Source organism: Corvus brachyrhynchos, unplaced genomic scaffold (genome assembly GCF_000691975.1).
Source record: "Corvus brachyrhynchos isolate BGI_N302 unplaced genomic scaffold, ASM69197v1 scaffold97, whole genome shotgun sequence".
NCBI classification, from domain to species: domain Eukaryota; kingdom Metazoa; phylum Chordata; class Aves; order Passeriformes; family Corvidae; genus Corvus; species Corvus brachyrhynchos.
In genome coordinates this window covers 1,243,249-1,266,160 of record NW_008239758.1, presented here as the reverse complement: position 1 = coordinate 1,266,160, position 22,912 = coordinate 1,243,249, and the positions used below count along the sequence as shown (strand labels likewise).

The 22,912-nt window shown below is 42.5% G+C and overlaps 1 protein-coding gene across 2 annotated transcripts in view; it reads right to left on the bottom strand.

Annotated features, from left to right (window-relative positions):
- LOC103621243 (tropomodulin-2) overlaps nt 1-22,912 on the bottom strand; it is a 35,343-nt gene that overhangs the window by 1,696 nt on the left and 10,735 nt on the right. For both annotated transcript variants that reach the window (XM_008640011.2, XM_017742621.1), the window contains exons 3-10: nt 21,165-21,321; nt 9,439-9,561; nt 8,274-8,360; nt 5,474-5,604; nt 4,777-4,884; nt 4,362-4,505; nt 3,898-4,042; nt 1-1,782 (exon numbers count right to left, since the gene is read on the bottom strand). The exon at nt 1-1,782 is cut by the window's left edge and continues 1,696 nt beyond it. In XM_008640011.2, the coding sequence (XP_008638233.1) occupies nt 1,748-1,782; nt 3,898-4,042; nt 4,362-4,505; nt 4,777-4,884; nt 5,474-5,604; nt 8,274-8,360; nt 9,439-9,561; nt 21,165-21,321 (930 nt within the window). In that variant the 3' untranslated portion in view covers nt 1-1,747. The remainder of the gene's footprint in view (nt 1,783-3,897; nt 4,043-4,361; nt 4,506-4,776; nt 4,885-5,473; nt 5,605-8,273; nt 8,361-9,438; nt 9,562-21,164; nt 21,322-22,912) is intronic.

The following is a 22,912-nucleotide window of genomic DNA, read 5'->3' as shown; positions in this document are numbered from 1 at the left end:
AAGAGCGTTGCCTTGGACCGACTCATTTCCATTATAAAAGGCACAGAGGGAGGGTTCATCCTGTTATCTTGCACCCCAGCCAGATGAAAACATCACTCAGGGAAGTGTGCCCAGCATCTGCCGACTGCTCTGGGGCTCCCCAGGCCTCTGATCCCCGGATGCCCAGCTGCACAGTGACCCACAGCAGTCCCTGCTGGCTCAGGGGTATCCTGCAGTGACTGTGGTGTCCAGCACTGCCCTGAGGAAGCAGTGCTGCCTCCCTGCTCTCAGAGGAGAGGCCAGTGTGCCCCAGGAGCATTTCTGCAGCTTTCTGAAAGCTTGGGGTGTGTGACACACCTGCACACCTGCCCTGAGTGTCCCTTGGCTCTTACAGCATGTGCACGTGCAACCAAAATGAACCTCTGGCTGTTAGTCAACTGTTGGCAGTGATACACCTGTGGTAGAGAGTAGTTTTAGACTGTAAAATACACAAAATGAAACATCAGACTGAATTCTTACTAAAATTTTGACTCTGTTGAGCACTGGGGTTAGCTGCTGCTTCATGAGTGTTTTCCACTGCGTTAAGATTATGTCCAGCATCTAAGTTAAGGCCATGATTTAGCAAAGCATTTGTGCATGTGCTTAAATCTGCCCTTATTCAGATAAACACTGGCACGAATACCCACGTGCCTTGTGATACAGGGACAAACCTCAACTGCAGCATATAAATGTCAGTTATGTAGCTGTCAAAACTACCCCTTTAATGTCTTTTCCCGGTAGCACAGTGGCTCTCCTGGATTAATTATTTAATTAGTCTTCATCTAAAAGGTCCTGAGAACAGTCCTATAATGCTAATAAATGTACATAAATACCAGAACTAAAAAAACCTCATGGCTCAAAGCAAAACAAATATTACTCAGAATACTTGTTTAGGTTAAGATTAATAGCTGTAAACTGTGCATTCTAGTAGCAAACAAAAACTTGTTGGCCTAGAAAAAAACCCAAAACATTCAACGTCTATAGGATTGGCAGCACTAACATTACTTTAGAATGTGGAGTAAGGATAAAAAACATCAGTGTAACATTACGAAATGATCCACCTAAGCTAAGCTTATGTAAACAAGTACGCTTTGACAATGTTTATACGTCTAGGCGTGATCCTGCACTGGGAGCTGGGCGGGTGGAGACCCAACAAGGGGACGGGTGCTGTTCCAAGCTGGTTCCAGCTGCCCAGATCCCACTGCAGGAGAGAGGCTCAAGGGTGTGAACCTGCAAACCTGTACTGGCATCACTAGTTCTACTCCTGGGAGCAGCCCATTGCAGGATTCAGTTCAGTTTTTTTCATAAGTAAGGATTATTCACAAACATAAGGCATTGCAGAACTTGGCCCTAAAATTTCTATTTTCAGCAGAGAATCCCTTATCCATACACAAGGTCATACTTTAACATATCAAAAAGTGTCTAAAATAAAGGTCAGAGTCACTATATGTTATGCTCAGTAACACAGTTAAGATGCTGCATATTGGCTTCAGATATTGCAAACCACTTTCTTCATTAAAATCAAACCAACTATGAACCTGTCTCATAGGAATTACATTAACCGTGAAAATTGAAAATGAACAGGCTCTGTTTTCAAGGTTAAAAGGAGACATTAACAGAAATCAGCAACTCCCACTGTAATCCAGTGCCTTCCCTTCTGAGCAGTGAGCACTCTGAGACTGCAGCTGGTGGTGGCCTCCAGTCCTGCCTCGTGTCCTCGATGCTGTGGCTACTGGCGCTCCCCTTCCACCCGCTTCTTGCGAACTGCAAAGCAAGGAGAGAGAGTCATTACTGCCTTCCCAAGAGCACCAGGACTCTTCTCACAGACACTGCCCCTTCCCAGAAACATGAAGCCAGCACAGAAGGAAGGACCTTCTGAGAAATGCTCAGAAGAATTATGCCCACAAATACCATAATTAATAGATCATAATGCCCAACAAAACAATTGTACCTAAACTGCAGTTTTCAGTATCACAGACTGTAGAATTGCACCAAGTGTTCATAGCAATATATTTTTCACAAAAATCAGATTCTGAGCTAAGGTTTTAGATGATAAAAAAATCACCATTTCCTGCACTTCCTTCCAGTGATTCCATTTAGATTTTTATTACAGTTTTATTGTTCTTTTAAAAGCCACTGTGTTCCAGCTAAATTGATACTGGTCTGCTCTAGTCTGCATGGCAGTGCTCTGGATTATTTAAGCTTTAGGCATCAAAAATTAATAACTTCTGTAATTGCACAGTGTATACTATGGGTAAGCAATAATCATATTCTTTTAGAAAATAATTTGAAGTACTCTCAAGTACCGATATCAGGGAATATTGGCAACAAGGAAAATACCATATTGGACCTTTGGTTACCTGTTTAAACTTCACACGTACTGACTGCATCAACCATCTGATAGTAAGTTATTTAACTCTGGTTTCTCACTGGAAACCACGTACATGGAAGTTGCCATTTAGCAAAGCAGAGTGGTAAATGTTGTGTTATGGGCAAGATTATTTTGACAAGCAGTCCCATGTGAATTTTTACAGCACTTAAAATACATTATACCTGCTATAGAGCAGGTTTAGTTGGGCAGCATTTGCTACTCCACATTCTAATAAAATGCACTGTCTTTTCTGACCTGGCCAGGTAAGATTTGTGAGGTTCTCCTGTCTGTGTGATAAAAAAGTTAGTGTTATGTCAAAGTGTCATGTCCTGTTTCTGATACTGAATGGCTGAAGTACAGAACAAAGCAGTAGAACTGGATGAATGAATGCTTTACACCACAGAAAATCAATAACAACAATATATTGCTAAACATCCCATTACTTTACTAAGAGGAGGTTTTTTTCATCGTGCCTTTTTGGCAAACAGACTGCATTATTCCAAAGCCTGCAGTGTAACATCAGTCATTTGTGTCTGCTTTCAGTGTTTTGTTCCTTCATTTATTTTATTTTATCGAATTCCTTTAGGAATTCTGTCCTACAAAATTGTGAACAAAACCATACAACACAAACACAGGAAAATGAAGATTAGTACATAAGTCTAATGGCAACTGGCAAAATAATGGGGAAAAAGGGGTTTTCTCTCTTTGTAGATAGGATGTTTCAAATACCATTCTGGGACACTGATAGTTTCAGGAAAAATGGTATATAGTTGGAACGCTTAGGTACTGCTAAAAATTAAAATTTCAAAACCCCAAAAGCATGTGTGAAAGAAAAAGGCTTTAGCTCAGTTTTTATCTTAGCTCCCACAGAGAGAAGCCCAAGCTGAAACCCGCAAAGACATCGTGGTTTGATACCCCACTCTGAAGCAGAACTGATTGAAAACAAAAAGTTTAATTATTTTCTTCCCCTTCTCACTCTAAACTTCTCTTGCCCAGTGACCTCCTTCGTATTCTGTGTACTGAGCACACAGGGCAGAGCGTGTCACACTCAGGGGACTTGCAGAGCTTTGCTGTCTTTGCCTGTACTTGGTCACACAGGCAGGAGGGTCTGGTTTGCTCCCTTGGCTGGGCAGGCCTGGTCCATCATGGCCTGGACAACAAACTCAGGACTTCTCTGTCCTCTGAAAAAACAGGATGGGTTTGACTCCTCGTTTACTGTCCAGAACAGCTGATAGAGCAGTGAGAAATCCAAGACACTCCAGGGAAAAGGCTGAAATAACTCCCATTCCCAGAAGGAGCAGGAGTAGAATAGTGGCTCCTAATCACAGTAGGATCTTTGTTGTTGTCTCCCCTAGAGCCCGAGGAGCTTTGCCTCTCCCCTCACACAGAGCAGCTGGAATGCTGTAGTCAAGATTCAGTCAGAATGTACAGACAGGAGGAGTTGTGCCCGGGAAGGTCAGGGCTTGGCTCACACAAATAAATGATGAGTAAATGTAGTGGTATCTTACCCAGATCGTTGTTTTTAGTGATAGCTGCTGCTACCCTGGTTCTTGGACCTTGTTTTGTGAACTGGTATCCAAACTTGAGAATCCTGGAGTTCTCCTCCAGCATCTTGGCAATCTCCATCTCTACAGCTGTCCCAAGCTGCTGCCTCTGTTGGCGATGTAGTGAAGTGTCCCCAAAAGAAAAAGAAACATTTGTTCTCACATGAGAGAGAAGTCAGTGGTTGTATTTAAGTACTGGGCTGCAAACTACAAAGGGAATCCCTGAAGATTTTGTCCCTGGGTATTGTACTTGGCTTTGACTTGTTTTATTGAGAAGTTTTCTTTGGTTCCACTGACTTGGGACATGAGCTACAGAATGACAGAGCCACAGAGGCTGCCTTGACTCTGCCAGAGTTCCCTAGCAGAACCCTCTGGGAATCTATATGGAAGGGAAACAAAAGTGGACTTCCCCAATGGTCTCTCTTTACCTGGTTGTCAATTTTAATCTCTGTTAGGGATTCATTCTTTTTCAGTGCATCAATCAGTGCCAAAATCCCTGTCCCAGTGATGAAGTTGGATTCTACATTCAGACTCTTCAGTGTTTTGTTCACTTTCAACATATCTGCAAATGCCTGAACAGTCAAAAAGAAGGAACATGAATTGTGGAAGTTTCAGGGAACAATAGAGAATCTGCAAAATATAGCTTAGTACCAACAAGAAAAAAAGCCACAAATATGCTTAGAAGAACATAGAGGTAGATCAGAAGAGATTATATTTCTACTTTGTATAGCCACAGGGAATTCCTGCAAGAGAAAATAAAGAATGTATTCTAAAGCAGACATGGACCTACTTAAAATTTGTTGTGTTGTTTTGGGTTTTTTTCCCAGTAATGTTAAAACTTACAATAGCTACAGGGTCATTGCTTCGAGTAGCTGCAAGGCTGAATGTCTTCACATGTGTGTTGGTTTCCAGAGCTTTAGCAAATTCTTTCAGTGTTGGAATAGGAATATTCTACAGTAAGAAGACAAATCCGGTAATTAGGAAAGCCAGTCACACTGCTGATTTTAATTATTATCAAACTGATGGAGTAGCAACCACAGTCTATGCAAGTTAAACATCCCTGATGCTTTTAGGAGTGCGTCAGCATGGACAGAGCACCCTGTGGGTACAGTGGCCCCCAGAGGCTCGTGGGGCCTGTGCCAGGCTGCCATGTCAGCGCTGCCCAGAACTGGGCCAGGCCAAGGCCAGCACGTGGCCATCACTGAGCTACTTTCCTATTCTGCTGCCAGCTGTTCAGTCTCCACGAGGGCTAATTGAATTTGGCCAGTGATGATTACACAGTACCCATGAGATATCTTCCTTTACCATCTGCTGAAGAAAGGCAGCCAAAGGGGAGTCACCCCTTGGGCTGTTAATTGGAATTTAATTCAGTATCAGGAATTGATGACCTTGGAGCCTTGAGCTTTCCCCATCCCTTCCCTGAGTGTCCTGCTTTTTCTGAACAGTAAAGAGAGACAAAATTTGAAGATAAAAGGCACAGGCTTTGGAAAGACTTGAATAAATCCTCCTATGATGACATAAACGAAACCACAGCACCTACCTTTATGTTGTTGAGATTAATTTCTGTGAGACTAGGATCATTTGCTTTTATCCTTTGTAAACTTGCTTCCACATTGGTTGGATTAGGTGGCTCCTCAAAGATGGGCTTGACCTTTTCACCTTTCACCACATCTGCAACACAAGATCTCACACAATGTCAACCGAGGAACAGGCATCATCATCACTCTGGCTGTTCAACTCCCATTTAGGTTTGTACTGCAGCAGTCCAGGAAGGGTTTATGAGAACCACAAAACCTGCAAGCAGGAGTATTATCCCCATTATCCCTGCCATACCCTTTGCACGTACTGTGCACCCAGAGCTGTCACTGGAGGCTGTGGTCATGGAGGCTGTGCAGCATCGTCAAGGGCAAATTCCTCCTTTATATACAAAATCCCTGGAGCCAAAGCCAAATTTGAGCCAAAGCAGCTTTGAAGACTATTGTTTGGGATGTGATATACTGCAAGGGCTGCTTTGTACTGTGTCTAATATCTGTAAAGAAAGGTGTGCTCAGAACTTGCCCGTTACATTCGTAAGAAAATGTCCCTGCACCTTTGAATAGACTGTGCCACGTAAAGCAACACGAGACGAGGCCCCTCAGTTTCCTCCTCTCAGCTGATACTATCAGCCCTACTATAAATTCAATTAGCTCTTGTAAAATTGCAACATCTGCACTTTCTAAATAATAAAACTATCAAAGCATGAAAAATAAGTCTGTCTGCCAGCACCAAGATTTATGAAATCTTTGAGTAGTCATGTTCCAAAGAACTATGGTATTTAGTGCTGGAAGCTATGAGCTATAAATATTCTCAGACATGCATAAAAATCATAGCTTAGAACACAATTAGTACTTCTAATTCCCATGCATATAGTTGTGGAGATTAATTTATTAACCCTGACCACCCAAGCCACTAGAGGCAAGAAAGGAATATGCTGCTGACCACAAGTATGTTTAAATGTTTTTATTTTATGCTGCGGACAGGGAGAGATTTTGAAGACTTGTGCTCAAGTCTCAGTGTAGCACACATTGCTGTTCATTGCAAAGAGTAAAAGTTCATGCCATGTCATGGGCCAAAAGAAAGCCACATCTTTTTTTAGAACTCATAGTAGAGATGGTCATACACAAACCTTGAGCTAGCTTTCACTCCGCTCTCTTTGATGCCAAACTTTTTTTTACTAATTCCCTGAGAGACCTCACATATACCTGAATAACACTTCAGCCTTCCTAGGGAGCTGGGAATTGAAAACTACATTTAGACAATTCACCTTGGATGCGAGGATAGAAAGTAAACAAAAAAAGCAAAGCATTTGTTGCACTTGTGGCAACGCCCGGCCAGACTGGGAGCAGGGAGACACAAGCACCCTGTCCTCAGGTTAGACACCACAGTGTACTCAGCCTACAGTTAGGAGCAGCTTTCATTTTCTACTTCTTCTTGCCTCCCATGAGTTCTTCTTGTTTCTTTAATCATGGTGCTGTTTTGCCACATCGATGAGCAAATTTTTACTGAAGCATTTCACTTGGCTAAGGGAAGATATTGCTTTTGGACCAAAGAACACGGTGATGTGACAGTGATTTTCCGGTTCGTAGGTCTGTGATTGGAGCATAGTTTAGCTGACTCACATAGCTGACTTTTTGACTCAGTACAACAAAAATATTCTGAAATCTATGAGGATTAGTAATGCATGCAGTTGCCTGTTATGAGATAGATGGCAGCTCACACAGGGTCCCACTGGGAAGGCTTGCAGAGCAGCTTAATCCTGAGAAAAATGAAGTGACACGGTGTCCTGTCTACTTTCCCACCTCCCCTTTAGTAATGGAAGATGGAAAGGAAAGCCCTTGGTAAAGACAGACGCTGTTCTCATGGCCTTAGAAGAAGAAAACATTTTTTTAGTACTGTTTCCCCAGGAAAGGGCATTCCACAGTTTTGTCTTAAAAAGCAAAGTTTAGCCCACTTGATATCCCAGGGCTTGGAGGTGACAAGCTCTGGATCAAGGTTTGGCAGCTCTCAAGAAAAGCTTGGAATTCAGATGCACCCATTTCTCCCTCCATCCAGCCTCCTGTGGGGTGCTGAGCTAAGACCTGATTCACCAAGGGTCCGTTTATTTAGTGCAAACATTTCTGGATTTGTTCCTAGTAACTACAGCTGTTTCTCTTGGGGGATTTCTGGAACAATTCTGTTTCCTGTGTCCCGAGGGAGCCACAGAACAGGCACAGTTTACACACACTGCCACGGGAGCCAGGCGGACGTGGTGGATCAGAGGGAGGAGCTGGGGCAGGAGCACATCCCTGCAGTCTCTGCCTCCCTATGGATGCAGCTTGAGGTGACTCTGGTCACAGATGTGCCTAGGACAGGGATTCTGCCACGTTTGAGCCCAGTGGTTACAAGTCATTTTTCAGTTGTGTAAATGTAGGTACTTGGGGCAAGATGGCCTGGCCTGAACTGTGGCCAACTCTTAGCTGCAGCTCACTCTGTTTTCTGCCTGCTGCCTAAACTGAAGTGGAATGGAATTTTGTATGTCTTTGCCTCTTAAATACTCCCACTCTCTCAAGCACCTCTGCAGAGCCAGATACTGCTTTCTAGGAAAACAAATTTCCTTAGGAATGTTCTGTTTGTATACTACTGTTGTCCTTATAGTGAATTTTAAGATTGTTTTTACTTTTAAAAAGCCACCTCTCATGATTAATTTGATCAATCAGTTAGGCCCAGCCACATTACACTAAATTAGACCAACAGAGCTCACCTATAGGTGTAGAAGTGCCAAAAGATGACATGCAGCCCACAAGAGAAATCTGCTTACTTACTTCTCACGATTCCTTTTCCATCTTTACCGCGGGCCCCTGCTTCATCAAATTTTGGGTTGTTGACCATATTGTGCACTCCAAGAACAGCTGGAATGTGTAAATACCAGCAAGAGGATACAATGTTAATGGCAGGAACACAGATTGCAGGAAAGTATCTCCTACAAATTGTACTTTAGTTCCCCAAACAAAACCCCCTTTACAAAATGTTCACTGTCTGCATCATGCCTGCTTGTAGGGAGAGTCTTTTGGGCTCCAAATTCTGGAGATACAGGCACTTTCAATATAGATTTTTGAACAATTGAGTCAATGTAGAATGCATATCACAGAAGTGCCAGCTGGAAGGAACCACTGTGGGTCATCTTGTCCAGCCTCTCCTGCAGGCAGGAGTGTTGCCAGCATTAATGAGGTCAGCCATGGCTTTGTCTAGCTGCAGTCTGAAAACACCCAGGGATGGAAATCCCACCATCTCTTTGGGTAATTTGTTTCAGTGCTACGCTCCTAATCACTTTTCTTCCCTAACATAAAACCTGAACTTCTTATTACTCTTATGTTCTATTGTTTGGTGTACTTGAAAATGTCACTGTACGTGTGATGAGCTTAATGCATTGGCATTCCCACCAGGGTTTCTTATGGAAGCACATCGATATTAACATGCTTGGAAAACAATAAGAAGTGGTGAAGACACCCAGGTCTAATGACCTGGCAACCAATTTTCTCATTCAATGGGTTAGATTCCAAATTTCCTCATGGATTCAGGATCTTTATCCACTGCATTCTGTGACAAGTTTATCCTGCTATTTGGGATGTCAGAGTTGAGAGGAGGTAGCAAGAGTACACTACAAACAATGTGAGTACAGTAAGGTCAGTCACTCCCATTAGAGTGCCAGCACCCCAGCCTGCAGTCCACTGAGCACCCTTCCCTTCCCGAAATCCCGTGAGCTGGTTCATCTTCCCCCCTACAACATCAGTTGTAAGTAGAGGAGTCTGAAATGCAGCAGCTGTCAAGTCATGCTTCAATCATCCTGGGCAACGAGTGGCCCACAGTTTGGCCACCTGTCAGACAAGCACCAGGGGCCTGAGGGGTCATCATGAGACACTCCTGGGGGCAGGTCTGGCCAGAGAAGAGCTGGACATTTGGGAGGATCATATCTATGTATTATCTAACCTGCAAGGTCATAGAGCTCAGTATCTGAAGCACTGGCCAGGGCCTCTTCTAGTTCTGGATCCAGGGTCACTTTCTCTTCTGTGCGGGTTTCTACAGGCTTTTCTTTAGGGATAAATATTTTTCCTAAGAGAATAAAAAAAACCAGAGTGAGCAATGAATTATTGGAACAACTCCTTTGCCTCCTGGCAGCAGGGGAATAGGTCTGTGACAGTGGAACTGCTTGGAAATATTATCTCATGCATGTTTTTCTCTTTCTTACTTGATGTTATCCTCCCCACCAGAATCTTAGCAAATCTAAAAATAAAAGGTGCGGATTTCTGCTCTGTGTTGTTGACTGTTATTTTAGGGAATGTGCTCTCAGGAACAGTCCCAGCTGGGATTTTTCTGAAGGTCCTGTGTCCTTAAATAGGCAGAATCAGGTCTATACAAAAAGCTTGCAGAAATTTCATCCTTCTATTTAAATGAGGCACTAGGAGCAGTTAAAACCATCCTACTGCAAGAATCTTTCAGTTCATGAACTCCATACCTGATCCTGAAAGCTCAGCAAACCTGTTCTCTTCCAGTAACTCAGTTTAATACCCAGTCCCTCCAGTATATTTCCCCTCTGTGTCTCCTGATGATCATTCACATAAATAGCCTTATCCTGATCATTTCTGCAGGCCTGAGCAGTCTGAACTGAACCACATGTAGCCCAAGAAAGACTCCTGACGTGTTTGTCTGTCTCTGTATCCTGCTGATACCTTTGGGTGTGCAGATGTGTGTTTCCATGCAATATTCCCCCAAGACTGAGGTCATTGGCCTGTCTGCTGAAATGAGGAAACTGCAGGATAACTCCAGGAACAACACAACAAGTTCCACTACTGCTGTGGGCTGCTATGATGGTTAACCTCAGCAGTGTGATGATGCAACTGCAGATGCTTGGAGCGAGGCCCTTTAAATCAGAGCTGGAGCTGCACTTGAGTCAGCAGCACTGCTGGGCCATCATCATGGCATCACTCCCACTCGGCCCTCCTGACCAAAGCCCTGCAGTCACTGACACACTGGATGATGCCACATGCAACAGACAGTGCCACTGCTCCAGTAAGGGGCTGAATTCCAAGGGCTACTGTCCAGTGTGGGATAGTTCCCCTCACCTGGTCCCTAACAACTACTCCTCAAGCAGTCTTTAATTAATCCTATTGTAATGAAGCTGTGATGATCTTTGGTGCAGGTGGCTGTGGCCCACTGTCAGCTTTAAATTTTATTTTTGTGCAGCTTTGTACACTCTAGATGTAATGCTTGAAGCATATCCTGTGACTTCTTGAAATGTCTCTGAAGTAGTTTAACTGTATTAGTGATATTGTTACCATTCATAAATGTAATTCTGATATTTAGTGTTGAACTACAAATGCTTTGTCTCTGGTTTTGCAACACTGTCATCCTTTTGTGGCTTTGTTTTTCCCCATTATGTTCCAAAGTATTATTTTCATGTAGTAATTTCCAATTCATTTATATCTTTTATACAAGTTTGTCTACAGCCATTTTTTTGCTGTCAGCTTCCATGACTCAAGTCACTGAATAAGCTCAGAAAAAAAATTTAAAGGAAATTCCTGAAACTCTGGTAAGGTTTATTGATACACGATTCAAATTATTTACCTTGGAGATATTTCTACCAAGGCTAAACAACTTCTGAGTACAAAACTGGACAGAAAGTTATGTAGAAAGACAAAGTAGTATCATAGTATGATTTATTTTTCATGTGATACTTTAAGTAAGTAATCTTTTGAGAAAAGACTTCCAGAAGATAGAAGCCTTTGGTGGGTGAAAGGTAAGAACCATTTAAACTGTGACTGCATTGGGCCACAGCAATCAGGGACAGCCATCCCAGCAGCATCAAACAAAAGTCAAGTGGAAATCTGAGGAGAGAAATACTCTGCAAAGACAGGTCAGTCATGCTCTTCAGATTTAATAGCAGCACAGGTGGTAAGACTTCAGACTCCCTCTGTGCTACCACCTAATCTGAAGTGTTGGTAGAAGCCTTTGGTGGGTGAAAGGTAAGAACCATTTAAACTGTGACTGCATTGGGCCACAGCAATCAGGGACAGCCATCCCAGCAGCATCAAACAAAAGTCAAGTGGAAATCTGAGGAGAGAAATACTCTGCAAAGACAGGTCAGTCATGCTCTTCAGATTTAATAGCAGCACAGGTGGTAAGACTTCAGACTCCCTCTGTGCTACCACCTAATCTGAAGTGTTGGATAACAGTTTCCAACTTGATGCCAGCTTGACAAGGAAAAAAATTCATTACTGTGCTGGAAGCTAGAAAACCAAAATCAATCAGAATATCTGAGTGAACAATCAATAGTGAGGAATACTGTCCACAAAGTGTTCTCCTTTCAGATCACTGGTGGATCCACAGGAGTTTCAAGTATCCAGTAGGTTGTTTGAGACACTGAGGGAATCCTGCTGATCCTTATCCTGCCTGGTAGTACTGTTCTGTGACAGCAATCTCCACAGAGCCACAGCGTGTGGAGACACAGCATCTCCAGCAGGCACTAGGGCATCCTTCCCAGGGCTGAAGCCCAACCCCACTTTTAACAAATACTGCTGCCAGCCTGTACTTTCACACATAACACTGTAAGGGGACACAGGACCCTGAGTTTGGACTAAACTGGACACGATACGTGGTAGAGTTGGTCTTTCTCTAAGGACTTTGGATGTGTGCAGGCCAAGTACCTTGCACAGCAAGAAATCAAGGGGTAATGGAAACCAGTACAGGCTCATACCTTTTCTGTGCAGTTCACATATGTAGGAATACCATTTCAAACATTTGCTTCAGGCAGACGTAATTGTTGGCTGACAGCCCGGCTCTCGTTAAATGTGTATATGATTCCCAATGATAGTTTCATTCAATGCATTCTTGGCAAATGTTTTAGAAAAAAAATTCTATTATTGGTTATATGAAATATTTAAAGGGGCAAGGTCACGTCCAAGATAGTAATATATATCTTTAATGTATGTGGGCCTTGCTGGCATCCAGTGGTGTTTTAAAAATATTCTTTTTACTGCTATCTTGACAAGAACATTCCACTGTGAGGAGATTCTGTAGCACAGCAGATGGAGGCTAGAAAGGCTCATGTTTTAGCATGTTATTAGGAATTTATTACCTGTCCACCAACTGCAAAACCGTGTGTCTGTTTATAGACAGCTGTCAACCAGCTTCCTTTCATTATTTAAGGAGAGAGTTTGAAGATTCAGGAGGTCTCTCCTAGTCCCACATCTGTACATTGTAAATTCATTTTCCAGTGCATCATGGAATTCACTGACAAAATAAAATATGGATTGTGGCTTCCTTGATTCAATGGTCCAACTTAAAATTTATTATTTGGAAGAAGCCTTGGAGGAATAGTGACATTTCATTATTTTAAAGTGAGATTTATGAAGAAAGGCTGCTGCTCTTGGTGTTCTTTATATTCACACTGTGTTTTAGAAGGTACTTTATTATTACTTTATTCTGTGTGGTATAATTAATGTTGGCTGTTTTATCTTTTGCCTCCAGAATACGCTAACATTCTGTGCTAAGTCTTAACAGCAATACCTTAACTTTCTACCAATGAAAAACACGTGACAAAAGTTCTGTTTATACACAACTTGAGCTACTTTGGTGTTAACAAGAGAAAAATAACCACACTTCTGCATAAAAATAATGTATTCTTTGTTTAACTGCAAACCAAAATTCAATTGTAGTAAGATACGATTTTGTTTTTACACAAGCATAGAAACCCAAAGTGTGTGGAATCCCAAGTGCTTTCTTTCAATGTGAAATTTTAAGTGTGCATCACTGCAGTTCTCCCCTCCTTTTGGCCAAACTGGGCTAAGTGTCTGGGGTGACCTGGATGATGACTGAGGCAGCTTATTACAAACCAGGGCTCTCTGACTGTGAGTGCAGTGAGCAGAGTTTTGTCCTGGCTCAGTTTAACTGCAGACCTACTCCTGTTCACCCACTGCAAAAACAAAACTTCTGTTGAAACTGAAATATGATATGGTTCATGTTTTCCTCAGAAGAGGCTTGGGGAAACAAAATCCATTGACAAGCAGAGGGAAGAAGGATTCAGAGAAGGGCACTACAGAGAGATAGAGAAATGTGGACCAAGGTAAAAGGAAAGCAAATTCTCTATGAAAAAAGAAATTCATTGGGAACAGACATGAATCACAGGTGTAATTCTGCCACTTGGTTCAGCCAGGTCTCTTTTCCTGCATCGTGCAAATGCCCCCATTAAAGCCCTGTCAGAGTAACACAAGGAAATGAGATCCCTTCCTTACACAGCAGCAATGAACTGCCATGTGCACATCTGCAGGAAGATTGATTAACTGAGCAGGGAACGCTTCAAGTGGACTTTCCTGAAGTGAGGTTTTTATTTATTGTTATATAAGGAGAGGGAGAAAAAGGAATTTGGAGAGTGCAGTTGGTAGGATTTTAGTAGCAAGTCCAATCTAAAAACATTTTGAGGATTTCACCTTTGTTTATAGTTTGCAGCATTTGGAGCATCATTTCTGAGATGTCTCCTCTATTCCTTCCTTCTTCTGTCATTAGACTTTTATGAATGAATATAAATTGCCACCATTTTTATTTTAGTATTTATTTATATTTAGTATATACTTGGTGTTTACTCCCATCTTGTAGAAGTCAAAACTGTACAAGCCAAAACTCAGTAAAACTCAGAGCAATAGGAAATAAGGCCATTTATATTAGCTGTAAAAAATCTCCTTTTATTTAACATCAATTTTTTAAGGATATTTACTTAATTTTATAATATAAATGCATTTTCTGCCATAATTGTAAAACAATAATGTACTTTCTTTTCCTACAAACTGTAGCTCAGATTATTGTACTTTCAAGAAAATACCTGGTTACACTTACTACTGCTGACTTCTCAATGAGTGTCACTGCTGACTCCAGTGAGTGCCTGTTTGTTCTCAATTACAGAATGCTACACTGACCTTGGGAGTGAAATTCAATAATCCTGGAAATCTGCCTTGCATAAATCACAGGCACTTGATTCACTTTTTCCATTTTACACTGTTCTTTTCTGTTGAGGCTTACTTAAACCCCTCCCTACAAATATTCTATAAAAATGGAGCTAAATTAGTTCTTACCAAGGACAAATTCGTATTATGAAGAAGAAAACAGGCCAAGTTTGAGTAAGCGTGAAGCTGAACACCAGTAGTAATAAAAATCATAATTGTTGCTGTTCTGTTGGTCTTGGATTAGTGTCAGCATATTCTATGCCTTAAAAATTATGACAATGGAATAGGAAGGTTGCAAAGATAAGCATTCCAAAGTTATTAAATCTATTGTGCACAGAAAAAGTGAACTTAAGTTGCACCACTATCCTTGACTTTGATCAGCATGCTGTGACTCTGCCACTGCAGCAACACCTTCAGAGAGCTCTCCTGGAAAGCATGCGTGCTCAAACAAAAATAAACAAAAGCCAACCCGTATTTTTTAAAACAGAAGGAGGCCCAGAATTTCTTCAGACCCTCACACGAAGTATCACAAGTTAGGATGCAGGGCAGTCCTCTGGATTCCCTCCTGGATTCCCTCCTGGATTATCCGCTCCACCAAGCGAGCAGAAAGCTCTTATATCTGGTGTGGAATGGTGCCAGAGGAGGAAGAAACTCAAACCGTGCCACTGCACTTCAGTGATGTCCTCCTGGACATCAAAGACCCTTGAAACATGGGCAGAGCGGAATGCAGCACTAGTTATGTTCCTTTCTGGCCTCTTTTCTCCCATCCAACACATTCTTCTCCTCTTTCCTTTCCTCAGGAAGGCCCCCTGTGCCTTCCCCATCCCCTGTGTCTCCTGGTTTTAAAAAAATCTTTGAATCCTGACCCTTCCCACCACCTCCTTTCCTTCTGCCTTCCCTTCCTTGCCACTGCTGTCCTCTACTGCTCCTTTCCCTAGAGCTGCCACATCTAGTCCTTCATCCTGGAATATTCATACAGCTCCTCAACCCCCCCACCCCACCTCTCTGCCCCAGCCTCTCTGCTGGCTGTTTACTCTTTTTTTTCCTTTACAGTGCCCTTACAAAGGCAGGGGAGCTCGGTCAGAGCAGGAGGGAGTCTCCCTGCCCTTGGTCCTGGTGTGACAGTGGCATCCCAGAGGAGCAATTGCAGGAACATCCCGGGAGCCCGGCCACACCGGGTCCCTCTGGGCACTGCTGGGCTGTCACATGTGCTGCCACGGGCAGGCAGGAGCTCTGGCTGACACTCACTGCACGGGGAGCATCTGGAGAATGCTGTAACCAACTGGATGGACAAGAAAGCACAATATTTTGAAGATGCCAGACTTGAGTATATTTCCCTGGGGATTCCAAAGGGCATACATTTCAAGTCCTCTCTTCAAAGCGTGGAGGCACTGCAGGTCATGAAAAAAAACAGCTGGAAAAATTTTCTCTAGATGGATAAAACAATGTGTTTTCTCCTAATCTTGTTCTTGGAAGCAGCTAAGTCCTTTTTGCTGACACTTTCCAAAAATTCAACTCGAGGCAGCTTCTCAGCATGGGAAATTTCTCTGTGAACTGTGCAAGTTTGGCAAAGTCATGAAGAACTAAAAGAGAGTCTTAAAAAAGCAAGCAGTGAAAGGCACTGGCTAGAGGCATTACTGTCAGCAACTGCAACGCTTTCAATGCCTTAAGAGACAAACATCAGCTCTAAATTTAAGTCCTAAAGAATAGGAAAAAGGTGGCAGAAATTTAATCAAACCATTTAAGCACTGGGGGTGAAACAACGGCCATGTCAATCCAGGGAAGATTCTGTGTCTCTATACTAAACCCTGACTTTTGGAAGCAGCCTGTTAGACAGTGTGGAATTGGAACTCATTAGCATCTACTCCAATGCTGTGACCTTCTGAAAATGCCTGTCCTTATTACTGGTGCTGTGTATTGATACTCTGCTTGGCACAGCACCACATGCAACGTAGATGGTCTCTGACAGGGCAACTGAAAACATGGGTTTGGACAGAAGTTCTCTGGTACTTCCTTCCCTTTCCCTTTTATCAATCAGCTGAAAAGGTTAGTATTTAATCACATACAGGCATGTTCCCCTTCCCTTTCCAGCCACAAATAATAATAGCCCAATCCACTGGAGTTTTTCCACGACTTTGATGAGAACTGGATCCGATCCAGAATGAAATGGTTTGGCAAGGAGTGGAAGACCTTGTAGAAAACAGGGACAGTGGTGAAGGGTTGAAACAGCAATCCTTAAAGCAACCTTTCATAGCCAATGACATTTCACAACAGAAGAACCCTTTTGAATGATGTTTCACTAGTACCATACAGTTCAGAGACCCCTGCAACAAAGCAGAAACAGAGCTGCTGTTACCAGTCCGTGCCTGTATCACAGCAGGACTCAGCTCTTACCTGAGGTCAGATGTATGGACTGCACAGAAAACACAGCACTGGCAGTGCTCTGGCACACACTTTGTGCCTGCACTGCTCCTTATGTTCCCCACCTTTTCTTTTTATTCCTGGGTCATTCATGAACTTGAAAGTGACACTTCCCATGGAAGTGATGGAAGTCTGATAGCCAGCAGTGGGTCAGTCTAAGTAACTTCCACAGACCATCAGATTCTGTGTAAGGATTACTAGCACATCTATCCTAAGCAGGAACAAATCCAAAATACACAAAATAAACACTTACAAACTGCCCATCTCCATGGCCCCAGTTATCAGCCCCACTGCTCATTACTAAGAGACATCTGTGTTGCACGAGAGTTCCTGAAAGCCACCAGATCATTTCAAAGCACACAATGGGGCATTCAAATGACCTACCCAGCTCTGACTTGTGTTAGGGAGGATGTGGGTAAAGCAGCCTGAAAACATTTCTCAATGGCCAGTTTTGGGTGTGCACCTGTGGCCATTTCAGGCCCAGTTCAGGCAAACCCGGGGTCTCCATTGAAATCTGAGATCTCTCCCATACAGGCTTAAATCCTTTTTGTACAGCAGTTACTGAAGTTACCAAGCTGCAGTATGGCAGAGGGCCAAAACCCTAATGCATTCCACACGTTTGATTGTTTTTGCCAAATGCCTCCAACCTCCTGAAACCACAATTACAATCAAAAACAAGGCAATTCCCTGCATAACCAGCCCCCCCGTCTTGGGCTCATATTTAACACTTCCTGTGTTTTAACCATTCTGGATATCCCTGTCAGCCCTGGAATTTGTTTTGGCTTGTTTTCTAGGACAATCAAAACCTTATGGTTGCCCAGCATATAGAGACCAACATAGGCAACTGAGTTTTGTCCTTCAGCAGCTGCTTGGTATTGCTTCCTGGTCAAGAACTCTCTAATCTTGACCAGTCTAATCTAACTCTCTAATTAACAACAAAAAAAAAGAGAGGCAGTCACAGTAGGTAACAAATCATAATGTATCACAGACTCTTCTGGAAGGAGGATATTTTAAATGCCACCTTCTTTTCAGCTCAGCAGTGAATTTCCAAGTTTTAGCTTTGTATGGTAACTGTAGGAATTGGTAGAAATGTCACTTAACATTTAGTAGAAGCACCCCACTTCCTAAACTTGAAAAAATAAATCCCAGTGGCAGACAAATATCATAGTACAAAACACTGACAAAAGCTCAAACAACACTTGACATACTCTAATCCTACTGACACACAAATATTCTCAGGTCATACATAGTGCCAAATGGCACATTGGCATCTACACCTCCCAAATATACACAACTGGATGCATTTTAGAGCTGCTTGAGAATTTAATTTTTAACAAGTAGAAATAGTGTCAAATTAATTTGGGGTTATTTACAGAATGGCTACATTACAGTGTGTAATACAGGGTTTAGTATAGACACACATTCCATAGAGTAAAGGAATAATTTAACAGAAATCTATAAAATATAATCATATAAATATTTACCAATCTCTAAATACACCTTAGAGACCATCAACGTGCAGAAGGTGAGAAATAAGATTTTCCTTTAAGAGATATCTTTCTTTAGATTCTTCTGAGGACACATTTTAGAAATTTAAATTATTTATCCTGAACTATTTACTGAGCTTTGGAAGAATACTAATTATTCTCTAATTAAAGCAACTTTAAATCTAGCATGTAGTATCAGATCTTGAAAATGTCTTTGCAGGATTGCTTTGTTTCCTGTATGGGAAACATCTTCTCATAAATATAAATCAAGTAATTTATATTTTAATACAACCATCCTGTTGTTTTTTTTTTTTTTCAATTCAGTGTCAAAATAAGTAACACTGCAGTTACAAGCGTGGATTCCAAGATCCAGGAATAGCCACACGTGGACTCTGTAACACATCCATCATGTTTCAGCAGATTCAACCAACTAGCAGGATTATCATACAGCCCATGGGGAGATTTCAGTTGTATGTTTTATAAGGCTCAGCTTCTGCAGGAAGTCTGTGCAGGGCAGAGCAAGGGGGAAGGAGAACAAGACAAGGAGGCAGCGAGGGCCAGAGCTGGAAGTCTGGTGGTGTTTCTGTAGGACACCTCCTGCCAAGCCACAGAGGGGCAGCAGGACTGACACTCCAGTACCAATTCAGGATACGCCAAGCTCAAAACAAACACCTTTGTTCTCAAAGCCAGTTCCCTTAAAGCAGCACAAAAATGACACTGTGCAGCCCAGCAGTGCTCAATTGTCAAGGTACTGGACCTCATCAGATCTCGGATTAATTCAGTTATTTCTAACCAACAAAGAAACAAAGGGTATTTTCATAGCGTTTGGCCCCTGACTGCAAAGAAAATGTAGTATAATTCTGTGTGTTTAGATTATAATTGTAAAATGACTGCAGAAATCACAGAACACATGGCTGTTTTCATTTGACTTAATCTGCTGAAGCTGATACTGAGGATTTTGTCATGAATTTGCATTGTACAAAGAACAGAGGAAATTAAGGGAATAATTCCTTTAGCCTAAAATGCTGTCATTACCTCATAATCGTAATAATTCTTGAAATTGTAATTTTGAAGTAAATGAACACAGTGAATCAAAAGCCAAATTAAGAACAGCTTTAAATGCTAGGAGGCTGCATTCACTCTGTGCTCAGGGAGGAGCGAAATGTGTGGTTGGTTGTGTTTGCAAAGCAGTGGTATTTCCACAACAGAGACATCAGGAAGTAATAAGAAGCACTAATAAGCACTTTAAGGGCATCTGGAAGCAAATGTAGGAATAATATTGCTTTAGCTTCATCAAAAGAAAACTGAAAGGCAATAAACAGGCCAGTCCATACAGTATCACTGTCAGGGACAATGCAGGGACTTGTTTTGGGCCAGTCCTATGGGTATATGCAATTCCACACACTGCTGGGTTTTGTGCATTTATGTTCCAGGCTTATTTGGAGATCTCAGATATAACTACAGTGAAAAAGGCAAAATCTTAAGTCTGTAAATATCAGTAAGGTGAGACTTCATTGAAGGTGTTGCTGTAAAAATGTAGAGACCTGCAAGTGGTAACTTGTACTGCTCTGACACAGCAGCGTGTAGGAGACTGGAAAGAATTGGTAATAAATCCATACTTCACTGAAGTGCTTTCCTTCCTGCACAGTATGTGCTTGACCACTCCTGCTACCAGCAGGATCTCTGCCCTGTCCCCGTGTGCCAGTGGGTCAGAATCAGCCCTGGGAAGAGCAGTATGCAGACGTTTTGATGGGGGAAAAGTAGGTTAAAGAACATGGTAACTGCGTGGTAACAGAACACATCGATCCAATCTAGCTGAAACATGTCTCATTTGTGTGAAATCATTGTTTCAAATCCTGAGAACACAATGTAATGGTAGTAACAACTCCTGGCCTATGAAATGTTATGTAAATAACATTTTACATCTTTGGTAATGGTAAAAAATGTAAAAAATGCTGCCCTTGACTTTCTTGAAGTATCTGCTTCCCCTTAAGCAGATCCCATTGAAATAATGGCAAATCCATTACATGGCCAGAAATGGACCCAGACATAGGAAGTTCCTTCTTGAATGAAGGGGTTGCCTGAGGCCAGCCTTTTGTCCACTTTTTATAAACAAGGAAAAGGAGATGGTGGTGCTAGAGGAATATTGTTTGCTTAAATTATGACTGCTCATGCCCTAAGGTTATCCTACCAGTGTTTAAATTATTAGAATTAGGTTTTCCTGTTTTTCCCCTTTTTTTCCTGTAGCTGTAGGACAAGGGTAGCAGGGAAACTGTCTGCGTGAACAGCATTGCCAGATGTGCTAGTAAACAAGTGGAAAAATACTTATGTTTTGTAACTGCATTCCCTGAGCTGTCCCTTACAGCAGTTGTAGGCAAAATTTACTCAGAAAGGCATTTATGTGTTTCCTCCTGAACGCCTCCCCCACTGCAATTCGCCTGCCTAATGCCTAACAGGGAACAGTCCCCGTGGGGTTGGTGAGGGCACCTTTGTCTGCACTTGAGTGCACCCAGGGGCACTGGCCAGGGAGCTGCTGACTGAGCCCTTTGCTGGGCTGGTGCTGCTGTGCTCCTGTACCCCTCAAGAGGCCACGGAGCTGCCACTGGGACTGCAGAGCAGCGAGACACTAGCAGCAGATAAACCATCCCTTCATCTTCTGCTCCAGCAGCTCTACATCTGAGTCCTGAGCCTCACCCTGCACTGTAAGAGCCCTCACTTCTTGTGTCCCAGTGTATTCCACAAAAGGCCAGGAGCAGTGGATGCCTGCACCCAGGCAGTCCATGACCCCATGCCAACACGAGGAGGGACGTACCTTTCTTCTCCCCTGTAAATGGTACGAAGTCTTCTCTGTCCTTGTGCTCCAGCGCTTGCTTCTCCAGGTAGGAGAGCAGGCGCTCTCTGTCGAAGGGGCCTGTGGCAGGTTTAGTGGTCTGGTCCTTTTGCCGAAATCCCGCTGGAAGCAGGGCGTTCTGTGGGAGAGAGGGGGGCACGGAAAGGAGAGGAGGCAGCTTCACACAGTGTTCCAAATCTCATCTCAGTGTTGTTGGTTTTTAAGTGAAATAATTCTTTGCATAATGCTCTTCAGTGACAGCAGTGACACACATTGCCCAAATGTAACCACAAGACCCAGTATATCATCCAGTCTTCTTCTTTTACTACCCATTAGTATTTGTATTAACCACATTTACAATCACAGCACCAAACAACTAAGTACAGTCAGAGTCCTTTGTAACACATATTATAACCAGAGTTTGCAGTCCAGGTATACAGTCCAGGATACATTTTCTGTACGTTTCCTTCTATTCCTTTTTTTCCTCACCATTTTTGTCTCTCTCATTTTAAAAAATTTCCTTTCATTCTAAAGCAGATGTCTCTCAGGCTTCAGAAATGAATGGCATGCACCAAAGAGACTGGTGGATGAATGAGGTAGACTTCAGCTATTCAGGGTATGAGGAAGCAAGCAGATAATTCCCACTTTCAACACGTAGCTGGGGGATCATGTGATTTCATCTGCATCCTGTAACACAGGGATATGCATGGGGCCTCCACGCTTCAGTCCAGGAATCCCAGACAGGAATACAGGTAGGTGGACCTTGCAGTGCACCTGCAGTAAAGCCAACGTGTTGAAGGTGCCCCAGAGTACTTCGGAAACTCTTCATCACGGGCCAGAACATGCACAGTAAATCTGACCCATGGCAAATACCCAGGGAATTCCGAGCACATCCAGTGAACTCAAGTCACTAGTCATTCTACCTGTGCATGCACAAATGTGCCCAGAGTGCTCCAAATTCACTGCACATATGTAGCATGACTACAAATGCACTGTGGCCTGATTTATTTGGTTGGTTGGTGTTGTTTTTTAATGTTTTTCTGTGTCTCTGTTTGAGATGCCAGATACTTGAAAATACCAGAAAACGTAGAAGTGGCAATAGTGTGGCAAGTGGCAACACGGAGGGAGAGAACAGCAAAGCCCCCCCTTAATTTCCAGGCAAATTGCTGTAGAACTAGAAGCTGTAAATCTACTGTGTTTCTCCAAATTCATTTTGCCTCCAGACTGAACAGATTTTATCTGCCAGTTTACCTGCCAGTTTGCAAATCCCTACATCAGTTTGAATGGTTTGGGGTAGGTACAGTCAGAATTCCCAGCATGCTTGTGACTGTAACCTCGTTATTGTAGGACCAAGTGGTTCTCAGACCAGAGAACTTTAAATTCTTTGTGAGAATGTCTTCAAACATCCAATTTATCCTTACTCTCTAGAAAATGACAGTTGTGAAGCTGAAGCCTATTTTTCTTAATCATGCCCAAATATGTTCTCTTCAGCAAAAAATATATGTGCTGAATGACATGGTCAGCAAATTTCAGAAGTTCAAAAGACCTGATCTCCATAAACATAGGTTATGTTTGTTTATTGCTGTGCTCAGAAATAGCAGCCATAAAAAGCTTCTCATTGTGTTGCAGTGTGCCAACATGATTAAAGATTTAGACTGCAGACAAGCTCAGGTCTAAATAGGCATGGGATAGACAAAGAGCACAGTGACTTGTACAAAAGCAAGCAGCAC